Source organism: Manduca sexta, chromosome 6, assembly GCF_014839805.1.
Source record: "Manduca sexta isolate Smith_Timp_Sample1 chromosome 6, JHU_Msex_v1.0, whole genome shotgun sequence".
Classification (NCBI taxonomy): Eukaryota; Metazoa; Arthropoda; class Insecta; order Lepidoptera; family Sphingidae; genus Manduca; species Manduca sexta.
In genome coordinates, this window is record NC_051120.1 from 9,400,033 (window position 1) to 9,424,264 (window position 24,232).

The following is a 24,232-nucleotide window of genomic DNA, read 5'->3' on the forward strand; positions in this document are numbered from 1 at the left end:
GCCCGGTACACAAACATTTTACTAATACCAAGTGTATGGAGAGTTTTAAAAATTGCATTTGGCTCCATACCTACTTTGTGTAATGCTATCACAGCGATTCGGTTCTCTTTATCACCCCACACCATTTTAATATCGCAAAATATTTTACAATGTATTGGCGCCAAATGAGAAAACACAATGAACAATCGTATAAAAATGACAGATTCGAAATTCAAATGTAATATTTTTTTATAATTAAGTGTAACAGTATTTATGGCCAGACTAAGTATACAGCGGAACTTTTACCCCCAAAAACGTCAAAGGTACGAAAATAATTATAATCTAAAAATGATTGGAAGTCTATTAATGCCGTATGCTTAAATTTAATAAAAAAAAATGACCACATTAAATCTGACGTAACGCCTCCATACAAAAAGTAGAATGTACGTCTAAAATTATGTTTTTCAATTCGGGCTTAACTTTGCCAGTAATATATTACCAAAATTTCTTAGAAAATTATTTATTCATATTTGTAATTTATGAAACAGACGCTTGGGAATTGTATGAACAAATAATTCGAGAATGTTCTTTAGGAAACGCTGAATATCCGTATTCCGTGTTTTAATGTTCTTGTACGATACACGGACTGTACGAATGATTTAACGTTGCGATTGTTTGCCATTACGATTGTATAATCGTTAAAGATTTTTTCTCCGGCAGTCTCGTAAACAGAACTGCTACTTCTACTCTTTTGTTTCTTAAAACTAGTTTATTATGGTAGAGCTGTTTCATTTTATACATAGTACTTGTAATATATTGGATTTTCAATTCACATAAAACCATTATCTTAAGAGATTTAAAATAGCAAGAAATTGCAGAAGTCTTCGTGGTCACAGGGCGGAGTACGAAAGCTACAAATAGTTTCGTATTATTATATACAGTATAGTTTTATTTCAATGTCTTTCATTGGCGTAAACGTAAGAATTCCTTATAAATAAAAGATTTTGAAATAGTTGATTTACCACTTTATAGTCCACTACACATTATACAACATAAGTGAAGGCATATCATTATATAAACAAAAAATATACGTATTTGCTAACATTTTCCTGTTGGAGAATTAGTGAGCATCTTCCGTGCACCATTTTTAAAGTCCAAATGCACTAGTCCTGCGAGCTCTTTTACCGAATATACATAGACGAAGTCGAGGGCAATACTATACTTATGAATATTACTATGAATTACAAACCGTCGGCCCATCAATGTAAAAATATAAACATACTGACAGCGATATAAATAAATCCATGTTTATCTGAACAAAAAGCAATATAATCTGGGAACATAAAAATATTTCATTTGTACTTGAAACTGATCGCTTCTTATTTCGCTGTTTTGTAACGCTTATGGCATCATACATTCTTCAAATGCTGAACCTATTTTGATATTACGATGTTATTATGATAGCTTACGATTACAAACCCGACAACTAAAACCATACGCGTACACACACTTTATCCCCGAAGGTACGCAGAACCACAGCTACTGCACGCACATATAAATACATACAATAGGTATAATTAATATTTCTAGTGTTGTTTTTCTTTGTTTTGATAAGTTACTATGTGCACGTTATACTGGTGTTCAATAATATATATTTTTTTTTCTTTCACATAACTCAAACCACACTGGAAACAAAAGCAGATTCCTATGGTATTGAGGACGTATGACTCATTTGCCGTTTCCATAGAACAGTGATTTTCTCTAAAAAGATTAACGATTTCTACGGATATACTACATAAAGCTGTGGCCACACAACCGTACAGAATCCGGAGAATGTTCTTTAAAATGAAAAATTAAGGGTTGCTTGTGGTTCCGTCCGAATAACAGTCCATTCTGTACTTTCTGGGTTAAAAGGAGCCTATGTATTGATCCAGGATATCCAGGATCCTATGAGTCAAATTTCATGTAAATATTTTCAGCCGTTATGACATTTATTTCTAACAAACAACTAAACTTCTCCAAGGACTTTCGCATTTATATAATTATATATTGTTCTTACAACTAACTTACTTTCATTGTCTATGCTTTTCTAAACTCTTGAACCCAATTTGATTGGCAAATAAATTAGTTTCCGATTAATAATTTAGACTACATTGTATACCCGAAAAAATCGTTTAATTATGAGACCTTGTATAGAAACTAGTTACATTAATAAAGTAGTTTTATAGCAATAAAAAGGGCCTCTAAAAACAAGCAATTGTATTCACAATATTTTACCATAAAACTGCTTAAACACATAAAATTACAACTCTCCACCGATATTTCGGGATATGGCGAACAAAATCTAAAATTGTTTACAATAAAACGCTATGATGGACGAAGCTTTGTTCATTTTACTGTTTCTTCGTCAACGAGTAATTTACGCGCGTATTTCTAGCATTCGCATTACACAACGATACTAATAATTCATTGTTTGAAACGTCTGCGGACTGACTTTTCTGAAAATATGTTTGAAAAAAGGAATGAGGAGACTAGCACAAAGCTCCTCTTACTTATAATATCAACAACACTCAGAATTAAAATATGCACACACCACATTGCAACCTTATTCCTATGACATTAAAAGTCATAATACTTATACGCTAGCTAGTGTCCGTAAGCGTGACCTCGGTACTTAGACTTACTTAATAAAATAATACTATAATCAAACATCTTGAATAATAAAATTGAAATCACGTAAACCGACAATGCTATAGCCATTCATCTAGGATAAGACATCGGATTACAGCTGCTAGTATACGAAGGAGCTGGACACTTCACGTAGAGACTTTTATTCTCGCCATGACATCTTTAGGTGCTGCTCGAAGGTCTGACCACAGCGTCTGCGTGGCGCTTAAATATCTAATATAAAATTAATCTAAATAAGAAAATTATTTTGAGCGAAAAATTAAAGACTTAAGTATTACAAAAACCCATCCTAAGCTCTTTCTGTTGTAGCTGTCCTGTGTTTATTAAAAATACATATTTATCATTCATTTTCATTTGATTACTTTTTTTTATAAAAAGATTTTAACCTTGTAAAAATAAAAGTAGAATTACGGTTTTGACTTCAAAAGAAAGGAAATTCCAAGTAACTCATATAATAAAGTACAAGACATCTAAATCTAAAATTAATATGTAGCACTATCAAAAGCCTACTTCAGGAATATTGGATATTTCCTGTGTAATAAATCTACTGACATTACTTATTAAACGATAATAGTATGATTTTAAAAACAAATGGAAAATTTAATCTCCTTGTACACGACTTAAAAACTAAATTTACTAAGCAGGAAAATTTGATCTTATGAGAAATATGATGAATTGTTGCTCAGTAGTTCGTAAGACATTCATTAATAGTAAAGATTATATGATAAATACCTATGAAGAAAATATTATATTATTTTTATGGTATTAAATTTTTCTATAATACAACGCAATTACTTTCACACGATTTGTTTTTATACGGGGCAAAGGATAATGACCCTGCACCTGATTGTAAGCGAAGTGGGGTTCAGATAGTGTCCAATGACGAGAAATGATTATCCTTTACCAGTCGACACAACTATGCCGGCCTTAGATTAATTATCCTTTCATATATTTCGTCTCTAACAATAGCAAACACCACTGGAAATTAACTTCACACCGCTCAAAAAATCTCTAATAACAGCTCAACGCAAGAAGCATCTTCAAACAATCCACCCGACCGCAGCTTCGTCCTCGCCGCGTTCCCCGTCCCCCCGACCCTTCTGATAATGCCGGCCCGCGTGCCGATGAAAACTAGGTAGACTGTTAGGTCGCTTGCGCACCTCTCGCGTTACCCATAATCGCTGATGTCTCATCCTCTCTCAGTGGCCGTTCTGAGCCAAGGTCATGACCCTCTAGAGAGTCCCCCTCAGCATGGCCACTTAAGGGCTCGCAGTGCCTAAAGCACCCACCCGCAAGACCGGTGTGTTTGAATAAGCCAGTCCTGCCAGGCTAACAAACGTATCTCAACGTTAAAAGCAAGAAGCATCATTGTCAAACAGCTTTAATCCAAAATGAAAAATATAATCCCGTATTCTGTTAGCACGGTCGACTCGCCACTGATGGAGCCTCTATTTCAATTAACATCGGCATTGTAGTGTTTCCATTTGTCCGAATGTGCATGTGTGGAAATGATAAGTCAAATATCCATATTTCGTAGATATTAGGTGGAAAAAGTTAATTTGTTCGACGCAATTGTCTATGAAAACAATTTTGATTACTATGCTGGTCACTATCTGACATATATTATAATTATATATTTTATAGGTATTCAAAACAATATTGGATGAGTAGAAGGGAACTTATTTATGCAATGGCGTAGCGTGGACTGATATAGACATGGGCGAAGTCGCATCAGAGAGGCCCCTTTTCTTTCGATCCCAAGATCTGCCCAATAAATTTATCTTACTTCGTCCACGCCTAGCTACGCCACTGAGCGTATGTCCAAAAAGAAACTTGGCTGTTGTCAACTACTTGTGAATCAAATTATGTCTATGTTAGACGACAAACTTAGCCTCTTTAATTTATTTTTTAAACAATGTTATCAGAGACTACTATACTAATTTATTATATACATTTTTTAATTTGAATAATCAAATATTAATACTATGGGCATCAACAATTAATTCAAATGTGTTAGCATTTCTAAAAGCTACAATGTTATGCATACTAGGTCATGTCAAATACACTGATTACCAACAATTTTTACTGGTAGGTCTCGCTTATGTGAGAGTCCGCCTGGGTAGGTACTACCGCAATGTCTATTTCTACCGCCAAACAGCAGCGTGTAGTCACTGTTGTGTTCCGGTTTGAAGGACATTGTAGCCAGTGTAACTACTGGACATAATAATACTTAACATCTCAGGGCTCAGGATGGCGCGTGCAGTGGAATACCAAGCAATACTTTGTGATTCAAGGTGTTGGGTGGTGTTTCTACTGTTTATGGATGGTTGTATCGCTTACCATCAGGCGAACAGCAAGCTCGTCTCGTCATTCAAAACAATAAAAACAATAACTAATCAAATGTGGACAGGTACCACACCTTTACCTAAACAGATATCCAAACACCACCTTGTGAAGTTACATCCGAAGTCTACGTCAAACCCTTAAATATGTCCTTCGATATATAAAGGCATAGTCGATGCCTACGTACGTATTATTTGCAAATCATTACGATATTCGTCCCCCTTGACTTTCTGACTGAAACAACAAGGCTGCCTTCAGTTCTTCCAAAAAGTGCTGTGATGAACCACGAAAAAATTAGATATGTATCAAACTACAGTTTAATTTGTGAGACATGATTTAAATTAAAGAACTATATTTTCGTGACTGTATTAAGATTTATAATTTACTAGATTTATCAAGTTTATTCTGATGACTCACAGTTTATGAATTGTAACAAGGTATGTCCTTGATATTAAATAGTTCCTGCAGCAAGCTACTTAATTAAGGTATATTAAGATCGTCATTCGGGGAAAAGTAAGAGTTAATTCCATAATAGAATATCGGATAACATTTTCCAGTACTAATTTATGCTATTAAGTATTATGGCATACTATAACCATCTGTTGCCATTCTCTATCAAGCTATCTAGAGGGCATCAGGCTTATCATCAGATGTAGTGCAGTCACTTGTCATGCTTGATTAAAATATATGACGATAATCTATATATATTACAAAACAAATACCTCTTTCTGAAATCTTTCATCACAGAAAGAGGTATTTGTTCATCGATCAATCATCGATCTTAATGTTATCGATTTTCTCAAAATCTACTGAACGGATTTTTATGAAATTTGGTATGGAGATAGTTTAAGACCCTGGGAAGGTTGTAGGCTTATTACTATGCCGGGAAATATAGCGGGACGTTTTATCACAGAAAACTCCGTCACGCGGGCGAAACCGCGAGTAAATGCTAATAATAATATAAGTGTAGAAATTGACAGGTTTTAATTGTTTGAACGCCATAATCTTTGAAATTACTGCTTCGATGCTGAAAATTCATGCAATAAATAGTTACAGACTCTAAATACCTATAGGTAATAGTATAAAAAGAAATAGGTCTTTCAATAATATGAAAAATATTCATTTCCAAAATCTATATAAATATAATATTTCATTCAAATTTCAAACTCACTCATATTTACTCAAGTTATTTTTATATCAATTATTATTTCGGGATCTAACCCTATTTATTTTAGTAACGTTATGTTTGTTTGGGGTTGGCGTAAACATCTAAAGTTTGATTAAATCGGTTGTGTACAATTGGAGACAGCTTGATCGCCTGTTACACTATACGACATAACAAAGGAGGTCAACGTATAATGGTCAATGCTAGTAACCGAAACTCGAGTGCTTCGAGTTGCTGAGACCTAGTTGTACAATATAAATCGTAGTTATAATATGGAAACGAAGAAAAGAAATGTAGTCTTCTCTCATTTCCTTCTGTACATAAATTTATATTAAAATATGTCCTCAACAATTAATTTACTGATTCGCTCGTCAAAGAAATGTGAGAACACAGAAATCGTTGATTTTATTGAAGAATAGTTTAATATATTAAATAAAATAAAATAGCGGCATGGAAAATAATTTAGCCTTTACTATATTACTAGATATTATTAATACCGTTTTCAAAATTCAAACCTTAAGATAATAAGAGTAATAGATAATAATAGTGGCTTAAATTTCTGATCAAATAGGTTACATGCATGAGAAATGATTTAGCATCAATACAATATTATGGAGGTCAATTGAGACGAGGTCTTGCACACAAAATGAAACGCGTACAAAATCCATAATTTTTGCGGGGACTTTGTTTTATCCTTACACTAGCGACCCGCCCCGGCTTCGCACGGGTGCAATGCTGATACTAAATACACTACAGAAGAACTGTGAACGTTGTATATAAAAACATAGCGGCCCGCTCTGGCTTAGAACGTGTATAACATAACAAAATAACAGTATTTCTCCACTATTTAATGGATGTTATTATACATAATATAAACCTTCCTCTTGAATCACTCTATCTATTAAAAAAAACCGCATCTAAATCCGTTGCGTAGTTTTAAAGATTTAAGCATACAAAGGAACATAGGGACAGAGAAAGCGCCTTTGTTTTATACTATGTAGTGATAGTATAAAACAAAGTCCCTGCCGCGTCAGTGTGTCTGAACGCGATAAACTCTAAAACTACTGAACGAATTACAATGAAATTTATTATGGAGTTAGTTTGAAAACCTGGGAAGGACATAGGCTACTTTTATTCCGGGCAAATATATAGCGATGGAAAACTCACACGAAAAAAGCACCGAGCAAAACCTACTAAATTATAATTGACAACAACGTTCTTACCTTTTTAAGTGAATTCATAGAATACTCGATCAAAACATCGCATAAACAATTGCGAAATGGATTTATTTCAGTTAAATCAAACAATACTTGAAGGTAAGTGTTCCTGCTAACAGAATTACAACATTATACTGCAAATACTACGGTATTTGAATTTAAAATGTTTATTCGAAAAGAATCATTTTGTACGTGTTTATTTCGGTTTTGACGATACGTTATGCGTTTACGAGCGTAGTGCGATGGTCATTGTTACTATAAAGTTGAATTATACAGATACGATTGTATTGCATTAGCTAGTATTGCTACAATGGCAAAACTAAAAATGATATTACTGTCCTTTTTGTGAGTATTCTTTACTACTGGATGACGAGGTACACTAGTAGTTTGCCTGTTAGTAAAACCCTGCTCATATCAAACAGCATCAACACATTTACGTCAAAAATCTATACAATATTCTAAATGGTTTTCTCCACGCTAGTCACCCTGATGCATGCTTAGTAATTACATTTACTACAGTATAGTTCAAACCGGAACATACTGACGGTAGTGTCAACTCGGAGGAAAATATTTATACAGATAATATGTAACATAACATCTCGCCTTTAGCAACAAATGGTTAGGCAGTGGAGATAGTAGTTCAACCACATTCTACCAAGCTTATATCTATCACATTATATCATAAGCAAGCGACATGATAGTCATTGATTATCACCACTAATAGACATTGTAGACGTCGAAATAGAACTCAAAACGGGCTGCTAATCCGAATTTTGACATAACACTACCAGATTCCTGATGACGGGCAATTAAATAAATGATAGGTAGTGGGTACTCACTTAAATGGCCAAGTGAAGAGGATGCCTTACTAAATTCAACGCTGCTTTGATAAAAGCAAAATAAGGTGTTACATGTGAGCAACATAGATGCGGTTTCTAGTTCTCTTTGCCCGCTCTTTTTATCTTAATCAAACAGAGTAACGACAAAATCTAGACTACATAAACAATCAATGTAAAAGCGACCTTCGCAGACGCCATTCCAGTACTGACCTATAAAGCACTGAGGCAATGTTCTAAACATAAGTCAGTGGTAGGATTTTCCCAATGTATACGTTCGATATCAAGGTATGTGCATTTACGAGTACTTTATCACCAAAACGTTTTGATAAGTGCCAGATTCTGCACAATTTTAGCATTTGTTTACATAATCGCGCAATAATACACTATGTTTATCTAGTAATCCTTCCACGGGATCCTATGTGGAACACAAACTTACCAATTGCTTTAGTGTCGTAGTTGTATTGCAATCCCGCTGCCGTGCTGAGGTCTCAGATTTTTCTGCTCAATATGAGCACGGAGTCTTAAATTGTGGCTGATAAATAAGCACCCCCTTACATAGTCATTAATAACCCTCTCATCAATAAAAACGGCCCGTGCTCAGCAGTGAGCAGTATAGCATATGGGATAGTATAATTATTAACATAGCCAGCGAAATGTGGATGTGAGAACTGCCTACCTCTGAAAATGGTCAAAGACGTAATTCACTGTTTGTGAACTTACCAAACAACCCTCTTGTTCCAGACCAGTATGAACCGCGGCTCCAGAGAGGAGTTGCTAGGCAGCTCGCAGGAGGCCCTGCGGAACAGCCAGCATGATCTCCGTCACGTGTTCGAGAGACCTCTGACAAGGGAAGAGAAGACTTACCTCCTACATGCTGATAGAGGAGACTATGTTACAGTAAAGAGGTAGGAACTATAATAAATAATCAGTTATTGCTAAATATTAATCCGTTTACAAAACTATCGCCGTGTCGGTTTATAAAAATCTTTGACAGGCATATTACTTTAATTGATGAGGTCCGTCATCATCATCATTAACCAGATCGTAATCATCCTCATTAAGAAAAAATCCACATGGTAGATGCTATTAAGCCATTATAAGCCTAAGAATAAACGCTTAGCTATATAATACTCTCTGAATGACGTTATCCCGGAATATTATCATAAGTCTCGTATAAGCACAGTCTTTATACGTCATCTACTCTTGATAATCCTTAATAGATACCATAACGTCGCCCTCAGCAGGCAATTACTAAAACTAAATTAATAAAACTAATAAGTTATTTTACGTACTCCAAATCACTTAGACCAAACAAGTAAACCATATAAACAGGGCTTCGTTGTATATCAACGTAAAAGTACATTGGAACCAACCCAAGGACACCCAAGGCCATTCCATGTCAGCAAACGACGCAATGGACTTTTAGAGAATTAGACCACGAGACACTCGAACCGCGAGCCAAATTAATAAATAGGATTACGCTTTTGTAGTGATTCACAGTAATCGACTGTATTTAGTACAAATTATTCAATGTCTACTTTTCATTTTATAAGCACTTTTGGAGTTTCTTTTATTTTAGAATTGATTTTATTTTTATTCATTGATGTTTTAGGAAGTTAAGTAATACTGTTATAATTTTAAGTCAGGTGATTATTGGTTGAGAAATCTTCCATTCTGATCCGTCTTTATGAGACTAAACAATTCCTGATCGCTCCACGCTTCAATCATCATTGTCTTTTAGAAAAAAATGTAAAATGTCTGTGTTGGTCTTAGAAAATTAATATTCAAGATTTAGAACGGCGATATCTTAGGAATAATTATTCTTAGAAATAAAAATATAACGACCATGTTTGTAGATAATCATGATCTGCATTTTTTGTTTTGGCTATGTTTTTGCCCAAACCTACCTTTTTCGAGAAAAAACTGAAATTTTCTACTTTGGTATACCAAAATGCAGTTTTGTCGGAGTTTTTGTTATTTAATCATTATTTTTATGAATATAAAATATACCGGACTATAATAAATAACTACTAACTATAATTAGGTTACCCGTTTGTTTGCCGATAAAATATTATGAACAAAATCAAAAGTGGAATCAAAACAAAGCATAACTAGTTTATCCGCTCGTTTGCCGATCAAATATTACGATCAAAATTCAGAGTGGAATTAAAACAAAACGTGATAAAAATTGTTCTAAAAGTATTCCTCACCTGCGAACAGGGAAACAGCTGGTTTGATTACAGTGACATCATTGTTTGAGACCGTTAACGATTTATTTACATGGAACAATTTAATAGCACTACACAACAGTGCTTGTGAAGAGCCATTCTCTATTTTATGTAGTTTCTGCATAAAAGTTTTCATTGATCAGCCAGAACAGATATTACATATCTAACTATACTACCTATAATAATCGAAAAGTCCGCCTGAACATCTTCAGGCATCTACAGATGTAGAAATTAAAGAATTCGACATGATCCATTATGAGGCAAATATGAAAAAAATCAACAAAATAATATTACGATCACATCTTGAAAAACTAAAACGCTTGTTAATGTAGCAATGTCTTAAGGCAACAATACAATTTCCACGTAAAAACATTATTTATCGAAAAATAGAGACAAATTGGTTCACATATTTCCAAGCTTCATAAGATACATCTATACTAGTAAAAGCTGAAGAGTTGATTTGTTTGTATGCACTAATCTCAGAAACTACAAATCCAATATTGTTTTTTTTCCACTAACAGGAAGCTACATTACTCCCAACTGCTATAGGCTACATTTTATCCCGGGAAAATATAGGGAGTTTTATGCCGCTTTTTTTTTGCACTAGGGCGGGGCCGCAAAAGCTAGTATTATAATACGTTAAACATTATCTTTAAACTTCTGACCGTGGTTCAGAAACGAGGCCGCAGCCCACATTTCTGCCGCACATATGATACATTTTCGTGTATTTGAAATGTATTTCAGATTCCTTTCCAATATTTATACATATCACACCTGGATAATGCCATGGCCAAACTGCTAATAATATATAATGTTTATGCAAGTTTATTTAAATAGCCAAACTTTCCTATGCAATTTATTAGATTTATTTTTAAAATAATTAAGTTGAGAGCCGGTTTTGGTCACCTACTAAAAATGTAGACCTATGTGTTGTTCATTCTTATTTGGTCTACGTTACAGACCTGGAGGCTAGTGCAGCGGGCGCCGTGAAGTGACGTAATAATTAAATTACTATACTTTTAATTAAACAAAAATCTATGAATAATAAATTCTGATTTTATAAAATAGCAAGGAAAGAAATCGTTAATTCCAGTGCTGTTGAAATTGTTATTATTATCACACAAAAAAAGACAAAATGGAAGTTCCAAGTTTGTATGGAGAAATTAAATTAAATATTCAAAAAGAAACATCAAGCAGTTAAAACTGCTAGCACAGGCTAGTATAATTAAACATAGTTAGTTACAATCTCGAGGGCGCACTGCGCCCACATTAATGTATTTAATGAAATAGTAATAATTAAACCAAAATACAATACAACCAACGCTGTACAGGCATTCTTTAATTAAAATTCATTTGATAATTATTTCAGAGTTTATTTAAAAACAAATCACCGTATTTATCTAGCGGCTTGGACTGAAAACTATGAGTGTTGCGTTCAGTAAGTTTTTTTTTATTGTTCTGAATGATGAGACGAGCTTGCAGTTCGCCGGATGGTAAGCGATACGACCATCCATAAGTAGTAAAAACACCATCACCACAACCATGAGTGAAGCATCATTTTATTAGAAAACACACATCTGAATTTTCCGGATTTGGAATTTGTGTCACTTAGCAATATGGGGCTTTGTGCAACCAATATAAGCTAATATAACCTATTGATACAAGGTCAGCGAAAAATGGTTATTAAGTAAGTGCCTCTGCCTAACTCTTCAAGGATAAATACGTTTTCGTTTTTACATTTTGTTTCATTACATATACAATGGTATTCCTAAATTCATATTTCAGATGACGCAGATTATTCCCAAAAAATATTATACATAATAAATCATTTGGGAGTCTGAAGTTTATTTAAATACTTTAAACTTCGTCAGAAAAATAAATTCCATGTAGTTTAACTAAACATTTCCCTAAGGACAAATAGAAATGGCCGCTTGTACTGTCATAATTGACCTAAATAACGTTCAATGTCAAATGTCAATCACTTTCACTTTCGGGAATAAAAACCATTTTTAGTTTAGAAAATAATTAAAGTGAAAATGCATATCGACCATTTTATAATGACCCGCGAAACGTAAGAGATTTTGTTAGTGTGGGTGCTTACCCAATACGGTCAAGACAATGCTGGCAATCGTCAAAGAGTCATAATATCTGTTTTAGGCAGTATTTTACTTAAACTCTAGTACACTGATGAGTTCTTATAGAAGGTAGTAAACAATAAACAATTTTAACACCGTCTTTTGTATTTAATTGATTTCACTGAGAGCTAGACACATTGAAATGTTCCCAAAACTCGCCGAGCTTCATCGTTCGATGCCAGAAAATGCGGGCATTTGCCAATCCTGGCTAACAAAAGTTACGGCAGCTGGTGTAAAAACGGGATATTCTGTACAGAAAAATTAACAGGTGCCAGATAACTTTACCACCAGAGATCTTATTTTCAATGCCACACGTTATTTTATATACCGCACCACGTTGCGTTTAAAACAATAGAAATTGGCATACAGATTTATTTTTTTTATTTCTTTGAATGACGAGCTTGCCATTCGCCTGATAGCAAGCGATACGACCGATCATACACAGTAGGAACATCATCCAACACCTTGAATTATAAAGTATTGTTTGATATTCCACTGCGCTCGCCATCCTGACACATGAGATGTTAGTATTATTATGTCCAGTAGTTACACTGGCTACCATGTCCTTCAAACCGGAACACAACAGTAACTACACACTGCTGCTTGACGGCAGAAATAGACATTGCAGAGGTACATACCCAGGCGGACTCTCACATATGATAGACATACCACCAGTAACATTTCACGCAAATTTCACAAAGACAACGTGAAACCGTTACAAGTTTACACTGTCATAGAGAATAAAGTCGCAGGTTTGGTGTAATTACTTTGCGGTGCATAAATCAACACTAATCCTTATTATTTACTTTCGCAGGTTAATAGAACAATTCGCTGGAAGGTCCGACGTCTTGGACATTAACTGCGTGGACCCTCTCAACAGATCTGCCCTCATAGCCGCTATAGAGAACGAGAATATAGAGCTCATCAAACTACTCCTCGGTTCTGGGATTAAAGTCAAGGTACCACGATGTTTTAGTATTTTAGACCCCGCGAAAGTGCAGCTGCATTAATTGGATCATTAAAGAACAATGGACGTAACTTTAAAATTACATCACACGCACCAAGATTTACGAATATTTTAGTTTATTTAATTAAGACACAAAACAGAGTAAAATGAAACATCGTTACGATTTTCTAATATGGAAACTTAAACCTAGGTTAAACTCATTATCCGTGAATTCTGACACATATAAGCCAACGTACTCTTTTACTGGACTCGTGATAAAATTAAAACGACATATAAACTGACCTTTTAACTATAAAATAACCTTTTGACGCGGTTAATCCACTGTAATAAGGTCTCATATGTGAAAATCCGACTTGCTACCTCTATTTCTGAGACCAGACCGAAATGTTCGAGAACTGCTATATTCTGGTTTTGAAACCAATGGAGCTACAGTCTTAAGAGACATATTATTTAAGAGCTGGGCATGAGGAAAACTACATCGCCATGCTGTCTTTTATAATTCAAAGTTAGAAGTAAGGTTACCAATTTTTATAGCCACTTTGACGCTTACTTTCAAATGAATGACTAGGTCATTGCTCATCTCGTCTTTTGTATCAAAAATATTTTAACATATATTTTTTTTTTTCGAAACATTATTTGATGGTATTGATTATGATAATGTATAGTAAATAAGCATTATAATACTAACACCCAGCCATAGAACAAGATTCTTCGAAACATTATTTCATTGTATTGACATCGTCTGTAAGCCGTTATGAAAATATATGGCAGATGTGATCATGCAAACTATAACGGCAGTGATTTCCCGAGGGAGTCTCAGTATCTATTCTTTCGAATCTGTTACAAAAATATGCCGTTTTTTCTCGACCTCGTGGTTGAAAAGTGATTTCTTGCTTATTTGTTTTAAGAATTGTTGGGAATTCGCTTTGTTTAATGTGTCCATGAATAATTGAAACGAACAAGAGAGTACATGTTAAATTAACAAATTCATTTGCAAATAAAAAAGATTTGCATACATCTCTCTGATGGCATCATCGTGTTAATAAATATACGTCACCCAATATGTTGTCTCATAATGCTCAATAAACATAAATGTGTCGCGTTCCGGAATCAGTTAATGTGTATCCGTTTCAAACAGGCCGTCATAATTATGTCGACTGGCGTATCTCTGCTTACATTCAAGTCCAATTTGGTCACTTTGTCGTGCCTGGTTAACATACACTATTTATTGGAAGGAGATTGGCCCTTCAAACTAGAACACAAAAGTACAAGTCTACAGGCCGGCATGACTGTCCCGACGTCTAGGAATGCCTATATCTTTTGCCGATCGGTTTTTTCTTTGGATTTCACTTCGTACATCAGTTGCAGTGAAGCTATTTTGCTGAGCTCCGTTAAAAAGACCTGATTTGCAGGAATAGACATTATAGTACCTACCCAGAGAGACCCTCATCGATAGACTGAAGCCGATCTATATTTATATTTTACTGGTGGTAGGTCTAGGTTATAGGGAAATGGTAGGTGGTAGGGAAAGTCCGCCTGGGTAGGTATTACCGCAATGTCTATATCTGACGCCAAACAGCAGTGTGTAGTCACTGTTGAGTCCGTGTTAAAGGACATTGTAGCCAATGTAACTAATGGACATAATAAGACTTAACAACTCATGTCTGATAATGGCGACGGCAGTGTAATACCAAACAATACTTATAATTCAAGGTGTTGAATGGTGTTTTTACTGTTTAGGGAAGTCGTATCGCTTACCATCAGGCGAACGGCCAGCTCGTGTCATCATACAAAACAATAAAAAAAACTACTATTCAAAATTTTATCAACCAAGAATATTTTTAAGTAACAATTTTCGTAGATCACTTTGACAAGATTATATTTGCCAGCATAGCTGTAATACCTGACCACAGAGGAGAGTTTTATACTGGCGGCTATAATCTAGTTACTATGTTTAGCTCAGGAAGCTAGATGTAATTTTATTTCACAGCTAAAACATAGCATGTTCTGTCATCTAGGTATACAAAGCGAGGAGCTCGCAACTTTATTTGGTGCAATATATTTTTATAGGATTAATCGCTAAGTCGCTTCATCGCGTATTAAATCTGTAGCACCCGTAAAAACTACTAATTAATTCTTTATATTTTGTTTAAGTTTCATCTCAGAGTTAATAAAATAAAACATTTATTTATAAAACAATATATTTCTGTATTTTTGGGTGCAAAAATATGTAATTATTTTCATTTTAACAAAAACTATAACGAAATTGTAATGGAGACAGGCTGTCAAAATACTATAATATACTGATAGCGTAAAATATTTTAGTGAGGGTATCTGTAACATTTTTTGCTATATAAACACTGAACCTTTGACAGACCGATTCAGTTGGTTATTGGCAGAGTTATTGGCAGTCGTACGGTTGGTTAGTGAAATATTTTTTATTTGATATTTCTTTTTATTTTAATTAAAATCGAATTAGTTTTCTAACAATACCATTTTTATAATTCATCGTATTCGCAAAAGCTGGTAAAGGGATTCATGAACAGTTCAATTCAGCACATCTTTCGTTATTGCTGACTTAGCTCAGCTTACCATATTAGAAGTCTTCTATATAACAAAGAATACTATCAATATGTACAGACAGCCATAAAAGAAACTTAAAAATTTAAAACTTTAAAACTCCTTTACTTCCAACCGCAAAATACTTTGTTTTATCTTAAATAAAGTTAACCTTTTCAATTTTATATTAGTAAAAAAACGGTTATTGATAAGAACAAAACGCTTAAAAGCTTTGTTATTTTTAATTTGTTCACCTACTTTTATGGCTGTCCCAGTAAATTCAAGAGACATATCCCGCAATCACCAACATGACCAAATTCTAAAGACATTTCCCGTAATCACCAACATGACGAAATTCTAAAGTCATTTCCCGCAGTCACCAACATGACGAGCTCTCTGCGCTATCATGTTTACTTTAAAATTTCACACGTAAACAACTTACGGTATATGAATATTTAGAAGTAACTGCCAACAGCAGCGCTAACTCATACGTTATTTATTTTATGAGTTTAACACCCACCATTACCGGGTTGATGCTTAAGATATTCCGGCTAGTTTCAGGAAATTCATAATCTTGTGGAATAAACATGTACATTCCTGATTCCACAAGCATTCATGCATATAGCTATTTAAATACATACACACCCTGTTTTTTCCCCAAAGGGGTAGGCGAATGTTCAACTGATGCACCTGCTTTCGCCGTGTGTGTTCCGTCGCATAATTTGGTAGGGAGCGAGACTTTCGCCATATCTGGCGAATTGAAAATATTAATGACATATCCAACATTCTAATACATAAAGTTATATTAAAAGGAGACGCAAAAGATAAAAAAGTACATCATACATCGAACAAAAATATTCAACATAAGAAACTAAAAATTGGAGTAGTAACGTACACGAATCAATATTTCAACAGACTCAGATATCAATGTGTTTTTATTGGATCCGCAGACAGAACTGCAAAAACCGCATATTGGCACGTTTAAATCATTCGCACGTCATACGAGAGATACCACTACCGTAAACAGAACGATCTTAATGACTACGGCCGAGTTTTAACAGATTTGATATTTCTGAGGAATGATTCTAGAAATATAAGACATTATTTTTATTCATAAGATTTGAAAATATTTGGGGAAGACCCATGTTCAACAGTGGACATCCTGCGGCTGATGATGAAGTTAATGAAATATGAATTTAATAATTATTTATGGAACCAATTAATCATCTAGAAGAACTTCTTTATCAAGGTTTGATAAAACTACAAACGATTTTGAATCTTCAAAAGTTTCAACTTAGTCAAAAAAAACCGCAGTTAAAACTTATGCTCCAAAAACCCAAGGCTCAATGGCACGTGCAATTCGTATAGATCAAATAAAATTCTGAAAAGTAAATATCCATGATAATTCAGATGATCCGTACTAGACACTACGTTAAAAATGACCTACAAATAACTCGAAGATCTATAATATTTCACTTGTTTGCTAGACCGGTTCGAAACGTCTGTCGGCAAATGGTATTACTCAACGGACTTGTATTTTCATAATAAATATTAATCATACGTTATTCCGATAAAAGACAAAGTTCGAACGTCTGCGTTTGAATTTATTTGTTCGTTCGTGTCTACAGGACATTTGGCATGTCGGATTTGATTAAGGTTCCGAAAACTGAATATATGAAATGAAATAATTTATTTGAACTTGTAAAATGTTAAACATTATATGAACAGCATTAGAGATTGGAAATATCAGTTTGTTTTCATTTCTCTCTACATAATGGGCAAAAATAACTGGATATATGACACCAAATATTGGTATCTAACTAAATAGGCAACTCGTTGATAAACCTGTCATAATACTTTATGAGATTAGACCTCATAAGGGTATTAATCGGTGATCAACAAGGAAAATAGTCTGGTAAAATTTTGGCGACCATCGAAGCCAGAGTTTCTCTTTAATTGGCATTTTAATATCTTACATAAGGTCAATCAGCCACAAATCTAGCTGAACAAATTCGAAACGTTTCTGAACATTAACTTCAATCGAAATATATTTTTTCCTTTATCTAAAATAAAGTAAACTCTTTAAAGCTTTTTTCAGTAAAGAGAATCCGATTATTGGAACGACAATAAAGATTAAAGGCGATTTGAAATTTTAAATTTGATCAATTACTTTTGTGGCTAACTGTACCTGCTTAATCTGATATCGCCTACGAGCAACCTATTATTATAATGTACATAAACTACTTTAAATGCTTAAGAAAATATTTTCTTCCTCGAAAGCTTAGTTAATCGAAAAGATCAGCTCTAAAAATAGTCTTACATTATTCTTGAATGCATCGTCTTAATGGAAATGAAAATTGGATCGAAAACATTGTTTGACCATAATACGAAAGAGGAAGTGGAAATATAAAGATTATAGGAAAGATTCTATTTTTATCAGCACTAGATTACAAGATTATTATCATTTACATACATAAACATAACATCACGCATTTATCCCCGAAGGGGTATGCAGAGGCGCAACTAGGGCACCCACTTTTCGCCAAGTATGTTCCGTCCCATGATGTGATAGGGGCGAGCCTATCGCCATATCAGGCACAAATTCCAGACTCCGGGCTGATACTGAGCAGAAAAACCCAAATATCACTTTGCCCGACCCGGGATTCGAACCCAGGACCTCAGAGCGCTATTGTACCGGACATGCAATACAACTACGCCACCGAGGCAGTCATTATCATTTAATCGACTATAAAGTCAGGGCACCCTATTATATTCCCCCGTAGACATGGGGGCAAATCCGTTTTTTTGCCATTACAGGTGTTCTAGTCGAAGGACAGTTTTGTTAGCCATATAGGTAAATAGGGATTTTTTGTCTCTTACCCATAAGGTTATAAACGCTATTCTTCGATTAAAGCACCCTTAATTGCAAATAGACGGATATGCTTCCGTAGACGGAATAGGAATAATCCTGACTTAACGAAACTTTCAAAGGAAGTGAAAGATATGTTGTTAATTTTATTGTTGTAACAAAACCATTTGATGCTAGTGCTCAGTCACATAACAGTGTTTCAAACAGAGTTTGTCCCTGAAAATACTTGCTACACAGACAAAGCTGGAAGCAACATCGAGTGTATAATATGTACGAATTTATAAAAATATACTTGACCTTAATTTGGCTACTCAAAAATCTCTTTACGGTAGTAAAAACGTAATTATATTTTTGGTTATGAAGAAATCGATATGCTCCGGCTAATAACTCAAAACGGCAGTCAAAGGAAAAGTAATAGAATTTAACTCACCGCCTTCTAACTTGGCTAGTTCGGGCTCGTAAGCTAGTTATACTATCTTTGCGGGTAACCTAACATCTCCGCGTGGGAAGCCAACCCACGTAACTAGTTTTAGTTATTGAGATATATGAAATCTATCGGATTTCAGTTGGTTGATTGAAATCGTGAAATCATGCTTTTGCGATGTATTAATGCCTCGCTCGAATTTCAGAAAAAAAAAAACATTATTTTTTATATACGTGCATGGCAAAGTCAATTCACTGCACCTAATGGTAAGTCGAGTGGAGTCCAATAGAATGTTGACTGACGAGAGATGATTACCCTTCGGCAGTCCATACAATTATGCCGGTCTGTATGAACCAGATACACAGGCTGATCCCAGAACGCGACACATTTACGTGGACTACTATCGTGAATTTTATCACCTTATGTATGGTGGTCGCTATCTGGGCGGATATAAAATATATCCTACCACCAGCCAGATTCTTACAATGCGCATAATGCTCATACAATATACTAAATCTTAAATTTAGTATTTATTAAAAAATTCCTGATTTATTAAAAAAATAAATTGCTTAATTTCTTACTGATTTATTAAAAAAATTAATTGCTTGTTAACAGGATGCACTTCTCCATGCAATCAAAGAAGAATACGTAGAAGCTGTGGAACTACTTCTGCAGTGGGAAGAAGATAATCATGTTCCTGGTGAACCATACGTAAGTCTTTATTGTATGCAAAATACCCACATACGCCATAACTATTGAAGATCTATCTATTAACAATCGCAACTCTTTACCAAATGTATGTTTCTAACATTTGACTTCTGAGGCGACCGACACGTCAGTCTACCCCGTGACCATGGAGGCTGCAAAGTCTTCGAAACGTCGGAAGAAAATTAAAATACAAAAACCGCGATTTAAATCCGGATAGTCTAGTTTTATTTCGACGTCTCACATTGCAACTGGAAACAGATTTCGAAACGCAGAACGAGTCACGATCCTCAGTAATGATTAAACGATTAAAAAGAACATTCGCGTAAACATAAGAAATCAAAATGTTCCACATTTGGTTTATGGTCACATCTAATTGCGCATGAGGCATTATAATATCATTACAAAACGATCTGTTCACTAGGGCATCATATATTAATTACATAACCTATTGTTTCTTAACTATGAGACATAATAAATGATAATTTTCTCGGTGAGGTATGTGGAACATTATTAATTACATAACATACAATATTAATACGGACATTGATTTGTTATGTAGTAAAACGACTTACAAGAGACAGAACAAAAAGAATAAGTTTTATGAATAATGGATTTGGAGTAATAAAATTATGTGTGCCTTATCTGGCAACTTAATTAATGATTGTATCTCGTATTTTGTAATTTCGGCATATTTAGAGATTAATATTATTGTCACATACCACAGAGTTCTGAAAAATACTACGTACTTATATTTTGGACATGAGTTTTCTGGTTATCTAAAAGTGTATGGTATTTAGGCCCTTCTCTGAGCAAACGGCCTTGAGTATTCATTCAATACATTTATAGCGCACAAATTACGAACAGAAATATGCAGATTTACATGTAACTGCTGAGAAAATTCAATTATAGTATTAATTATTTTAAACTACCGAAATGTTCGTTATTAAATTGTCTATCTAATAGTATTGGTTGCAACTTAATATGATATTATGTACTTTAGGAGGAGGTGCATAAAATAAACAATTTTAGTGGCATTTTCACTATAAAATTATTTAACAATATCCACATTATAAAAAAAGCAAAGTAATGACAACATAGTCAATATGATGTTTAATTATTTTTTTATATATATTATAAATTCGAATATATAACTTCTTAAAAAACAGTAACCGAATCGTTTTGCGGTGGGCACCGCCTTAACATACATATGTTTCCAATTTTTTACAGGCTTAGTTATATATATATATATATATATATCTATACTATAATGTCAATGGTAACGTATCGATAATAAACTATATTTTTCAATTGAAACACTCGTGATTAACCTTGATTTAGCTTAAACCATAAAATTATATTTCAATAATTTTTTCCTACGATTTATTTGTAATTGCATAATAATTTTTCAAAGAGTTGGGAGTCGGTCGATCCTGCAGGCGCTACCTTCACTCCAGACATCACTCCGCTCATCCTAGCAGCCCACAGGAACCACTACGAGATCCTGAAGATCCTCCTCGACAGAGGAGCCACGCTGCCGGTGCCACACGACGTCAAGTAGGTACAGACTTTTTGATACCCTGCTTCATGACCATTGATTTGTTTTTATTATTTTGAATAATGAGACGAGCTTGTCGTTCTCCTGATGGTTAGCGATACCACCGCCCATAAACAGTAGAAACACCATCCAACACCTTGAATTACAAATTATTATTTCGTATTCCACTGCGCTCGCCATCCTGAGACATGAAATGTTAAGTATTATTTATTATGTCCTGTAGTTACACTGGCTACAATGTCCTTCAAACCGGAACATAACAGTGACTTCACACTGCTGCTTGGCGGTAGTAATAGACATTGAAATTGAAATAGATTTTCGTAAATTGACCTAAAATTTGGTAATATTATAAACATTTTTCAACATACCTAAGTTAAGGCATTTTTTTTATCTAATGATATATAAAATAATATCCGTCAACGTTATAGATAATAGTTTTATTCCCCTGAATTTATACACTCAGAAAAATCCTCTTATTTTTATAAAAGACAGATAAGCTTTAAAACCGAACAGATCTTAAATGCCTTTCAATTTTTTATTACATGTAACTAAAATCCAAAATGTATATCGCAAAATCTATATATTCTCTTCACTAAATAATTTACTGGAGGTAAAAGTTTCACAGTATAAACTGCATTGTTCTTTCAATTTTATTTATGTTCTTTATTAAAAGCACTTACATAAAACTTTGTCGCAACCTTTTAATTCTTACGAGTCAAGCGTTACTTAAAACTTCACTACAAGATTCTTTTTAACAATGTCCACTTTGTTCTCATTATTTTTATTGTTATTTATAGTTAACACTTCAATAACATCGTTAATAACTTTTCCAACATTAAGACGTTGCGCAGACGCTGTACAATTGTTGCCGAGAAGTGTATTTTAACCTACTATGTAATTAAAACTTAATTCAGATGCTTTACCAACTCATCGATTTTCAAATTATAATGGTACCGAGATTTTTGCATACTATTATAATGGTACCGAGAAGCATTTCTGCAACAATTTTAGTGTTTAAGTGACGCTTTAATTATTTTACATTTCTTTAGATACCTCTTTTTGTCACTCCAGATGCGGATGCGACGAGTGCGTTAAGTCCTCCCAAGAGGACTCTCTCCGTCACTCACAAGCCCGCATCAATGCGTACCGAGCTCTCTCATCTCCCTCCCTTATCGCTCTTTCCTCTGCCGACCCCCTCCTGACTGCCTTCCAGCTGTCTTGGGAACTGGGCCGTCTAAGCCGGATGGAAACTGAGTTTAGAGTCGAGTATAAGGTAAGAAATTAAAAGAATTCATAAGATTTGATAGAAACAATTAGCGACAAATAATCTTAGACTTGTTTTAGCGTTAAGAGGTAATTAAGAATTGCTTAAATAGATGTCAAAAACATTATCGGTTTCCTAGTTTAAACCTTATTAAGAGGCAAGATGGCGGGTTTTGACTAACAGCTGATCGAGTAAATTTATATTGTGACTAATATCTTCACGAACTACACTAAGAAACCTTAACAACGAACACTATTACAAAGATAAATGACTAAATTCTTTTTAACCACATAAATAAATATAAAGCTAATATTCTTGTAACAATACAAAACATAAATCCTCTTGTCTCCAGGCATTAAGACAGCAATGTCAGGAGTTCGCGACATCACTACTAGACCACACAAGAACATCGAAAGAACTAGAAATAATGCTCAACTATAACCCTTGGGACGTGGACTGCTGGGAGCCAGGGGAGAGGCAAACCCTGGGCCGACTCAAACTAGCCATCAAGTACAAGCAAAAAATGGTAACACGTATCAGACAATTACTCAAAAAATGTAGACAAGAACGATTTATAATATAATGTCGAAATAAATGAGCGATGGTAATTTACGAAACAGAACACCAAAAATAATAATTTATAATGATTTATTTCATGCAGGTAGTTTTGTAAAAAGACGAACGTGGTCAATGAAACAATTCTAATTGTGAACTTAATTTTTCTAATTTCTAAACTCAGAACTGCATATGGCTTTTGAACACCTTATAATTCGAAGACTACGTTTTATGATGAATATTAAAAAATTAACAAAATGAAAAAATGTTCGTAAAAATTTCAATAATTTCTTAATTCAGAGTACAACCTTATCTAATTGACTTTAAATTTACATTATTGGACATATTATAAAAACTCTGTTTAAAATCGAAGGTATATTTAAAAATGTCAAATACTGCACTAACATTCACCATCCAAGATATTTAAACACATCAATACTAAGCTCAAGATAATGGTTTGCTCCTGTGATAACTTCACATCGGACCATCACTCCTTGTTCTGCAAATGGTAACGTACAATCCTCACAGAGACTTGATGTTTATTTACGACTTTAACTTTGCTCTACTGACTTCTGACTCCGTAGAGAGTTAACATATATTAATATAAGAATAATGCGTGTCAACCTACACCACGTTATAAGCGACGATAAGTATTGTTTTATCAAATTTAAACTAAGTTTTTTTTTTAAACTGTCTTTTTTTTTTTGTTACATTAAAAAAAATGGTCTATATTTTTA

General features: G+C 34.2%; 2 protein-coding genes across 3 annotated transcripts in view; one reads left to right on the forward strand and one right to left on the reverse strand.

Moving 5' to 3' along the window:
- LOC115440485 (atrial natriuretic peptide receptor 1) overlaps positions 1–24,232 on the reverse strand; it is a 362,779-nt gene that overhangs the window by 93,081 nt on the left and 245,466 nt on the right. The gene's annotated exons all lie outside the window — the stretch shown is intronic.
- Positions 8,976–23,555, forward strand: LOC119193767 (transient receptor potential protein-like). The gene is made up of 6 exons (XM_037447450.1): positions 8,976–9,136; positions 13,409–13,553; positions 20,029–20,124; positions 21,533–21,675; positions 22,748–22,949; positions 23,293–23,555. The coding sequence occupies exons 1-6, from the start codon at positions 8,979–8,981 to the stop codon at positions 23,521–23,523; spliced, it is 975 nt and encodes a 324-aa protein (XP_037303347.1). The 5' UTR covers positions 8,976–8,978; the 3' UTR covers positions 23,524–23,555.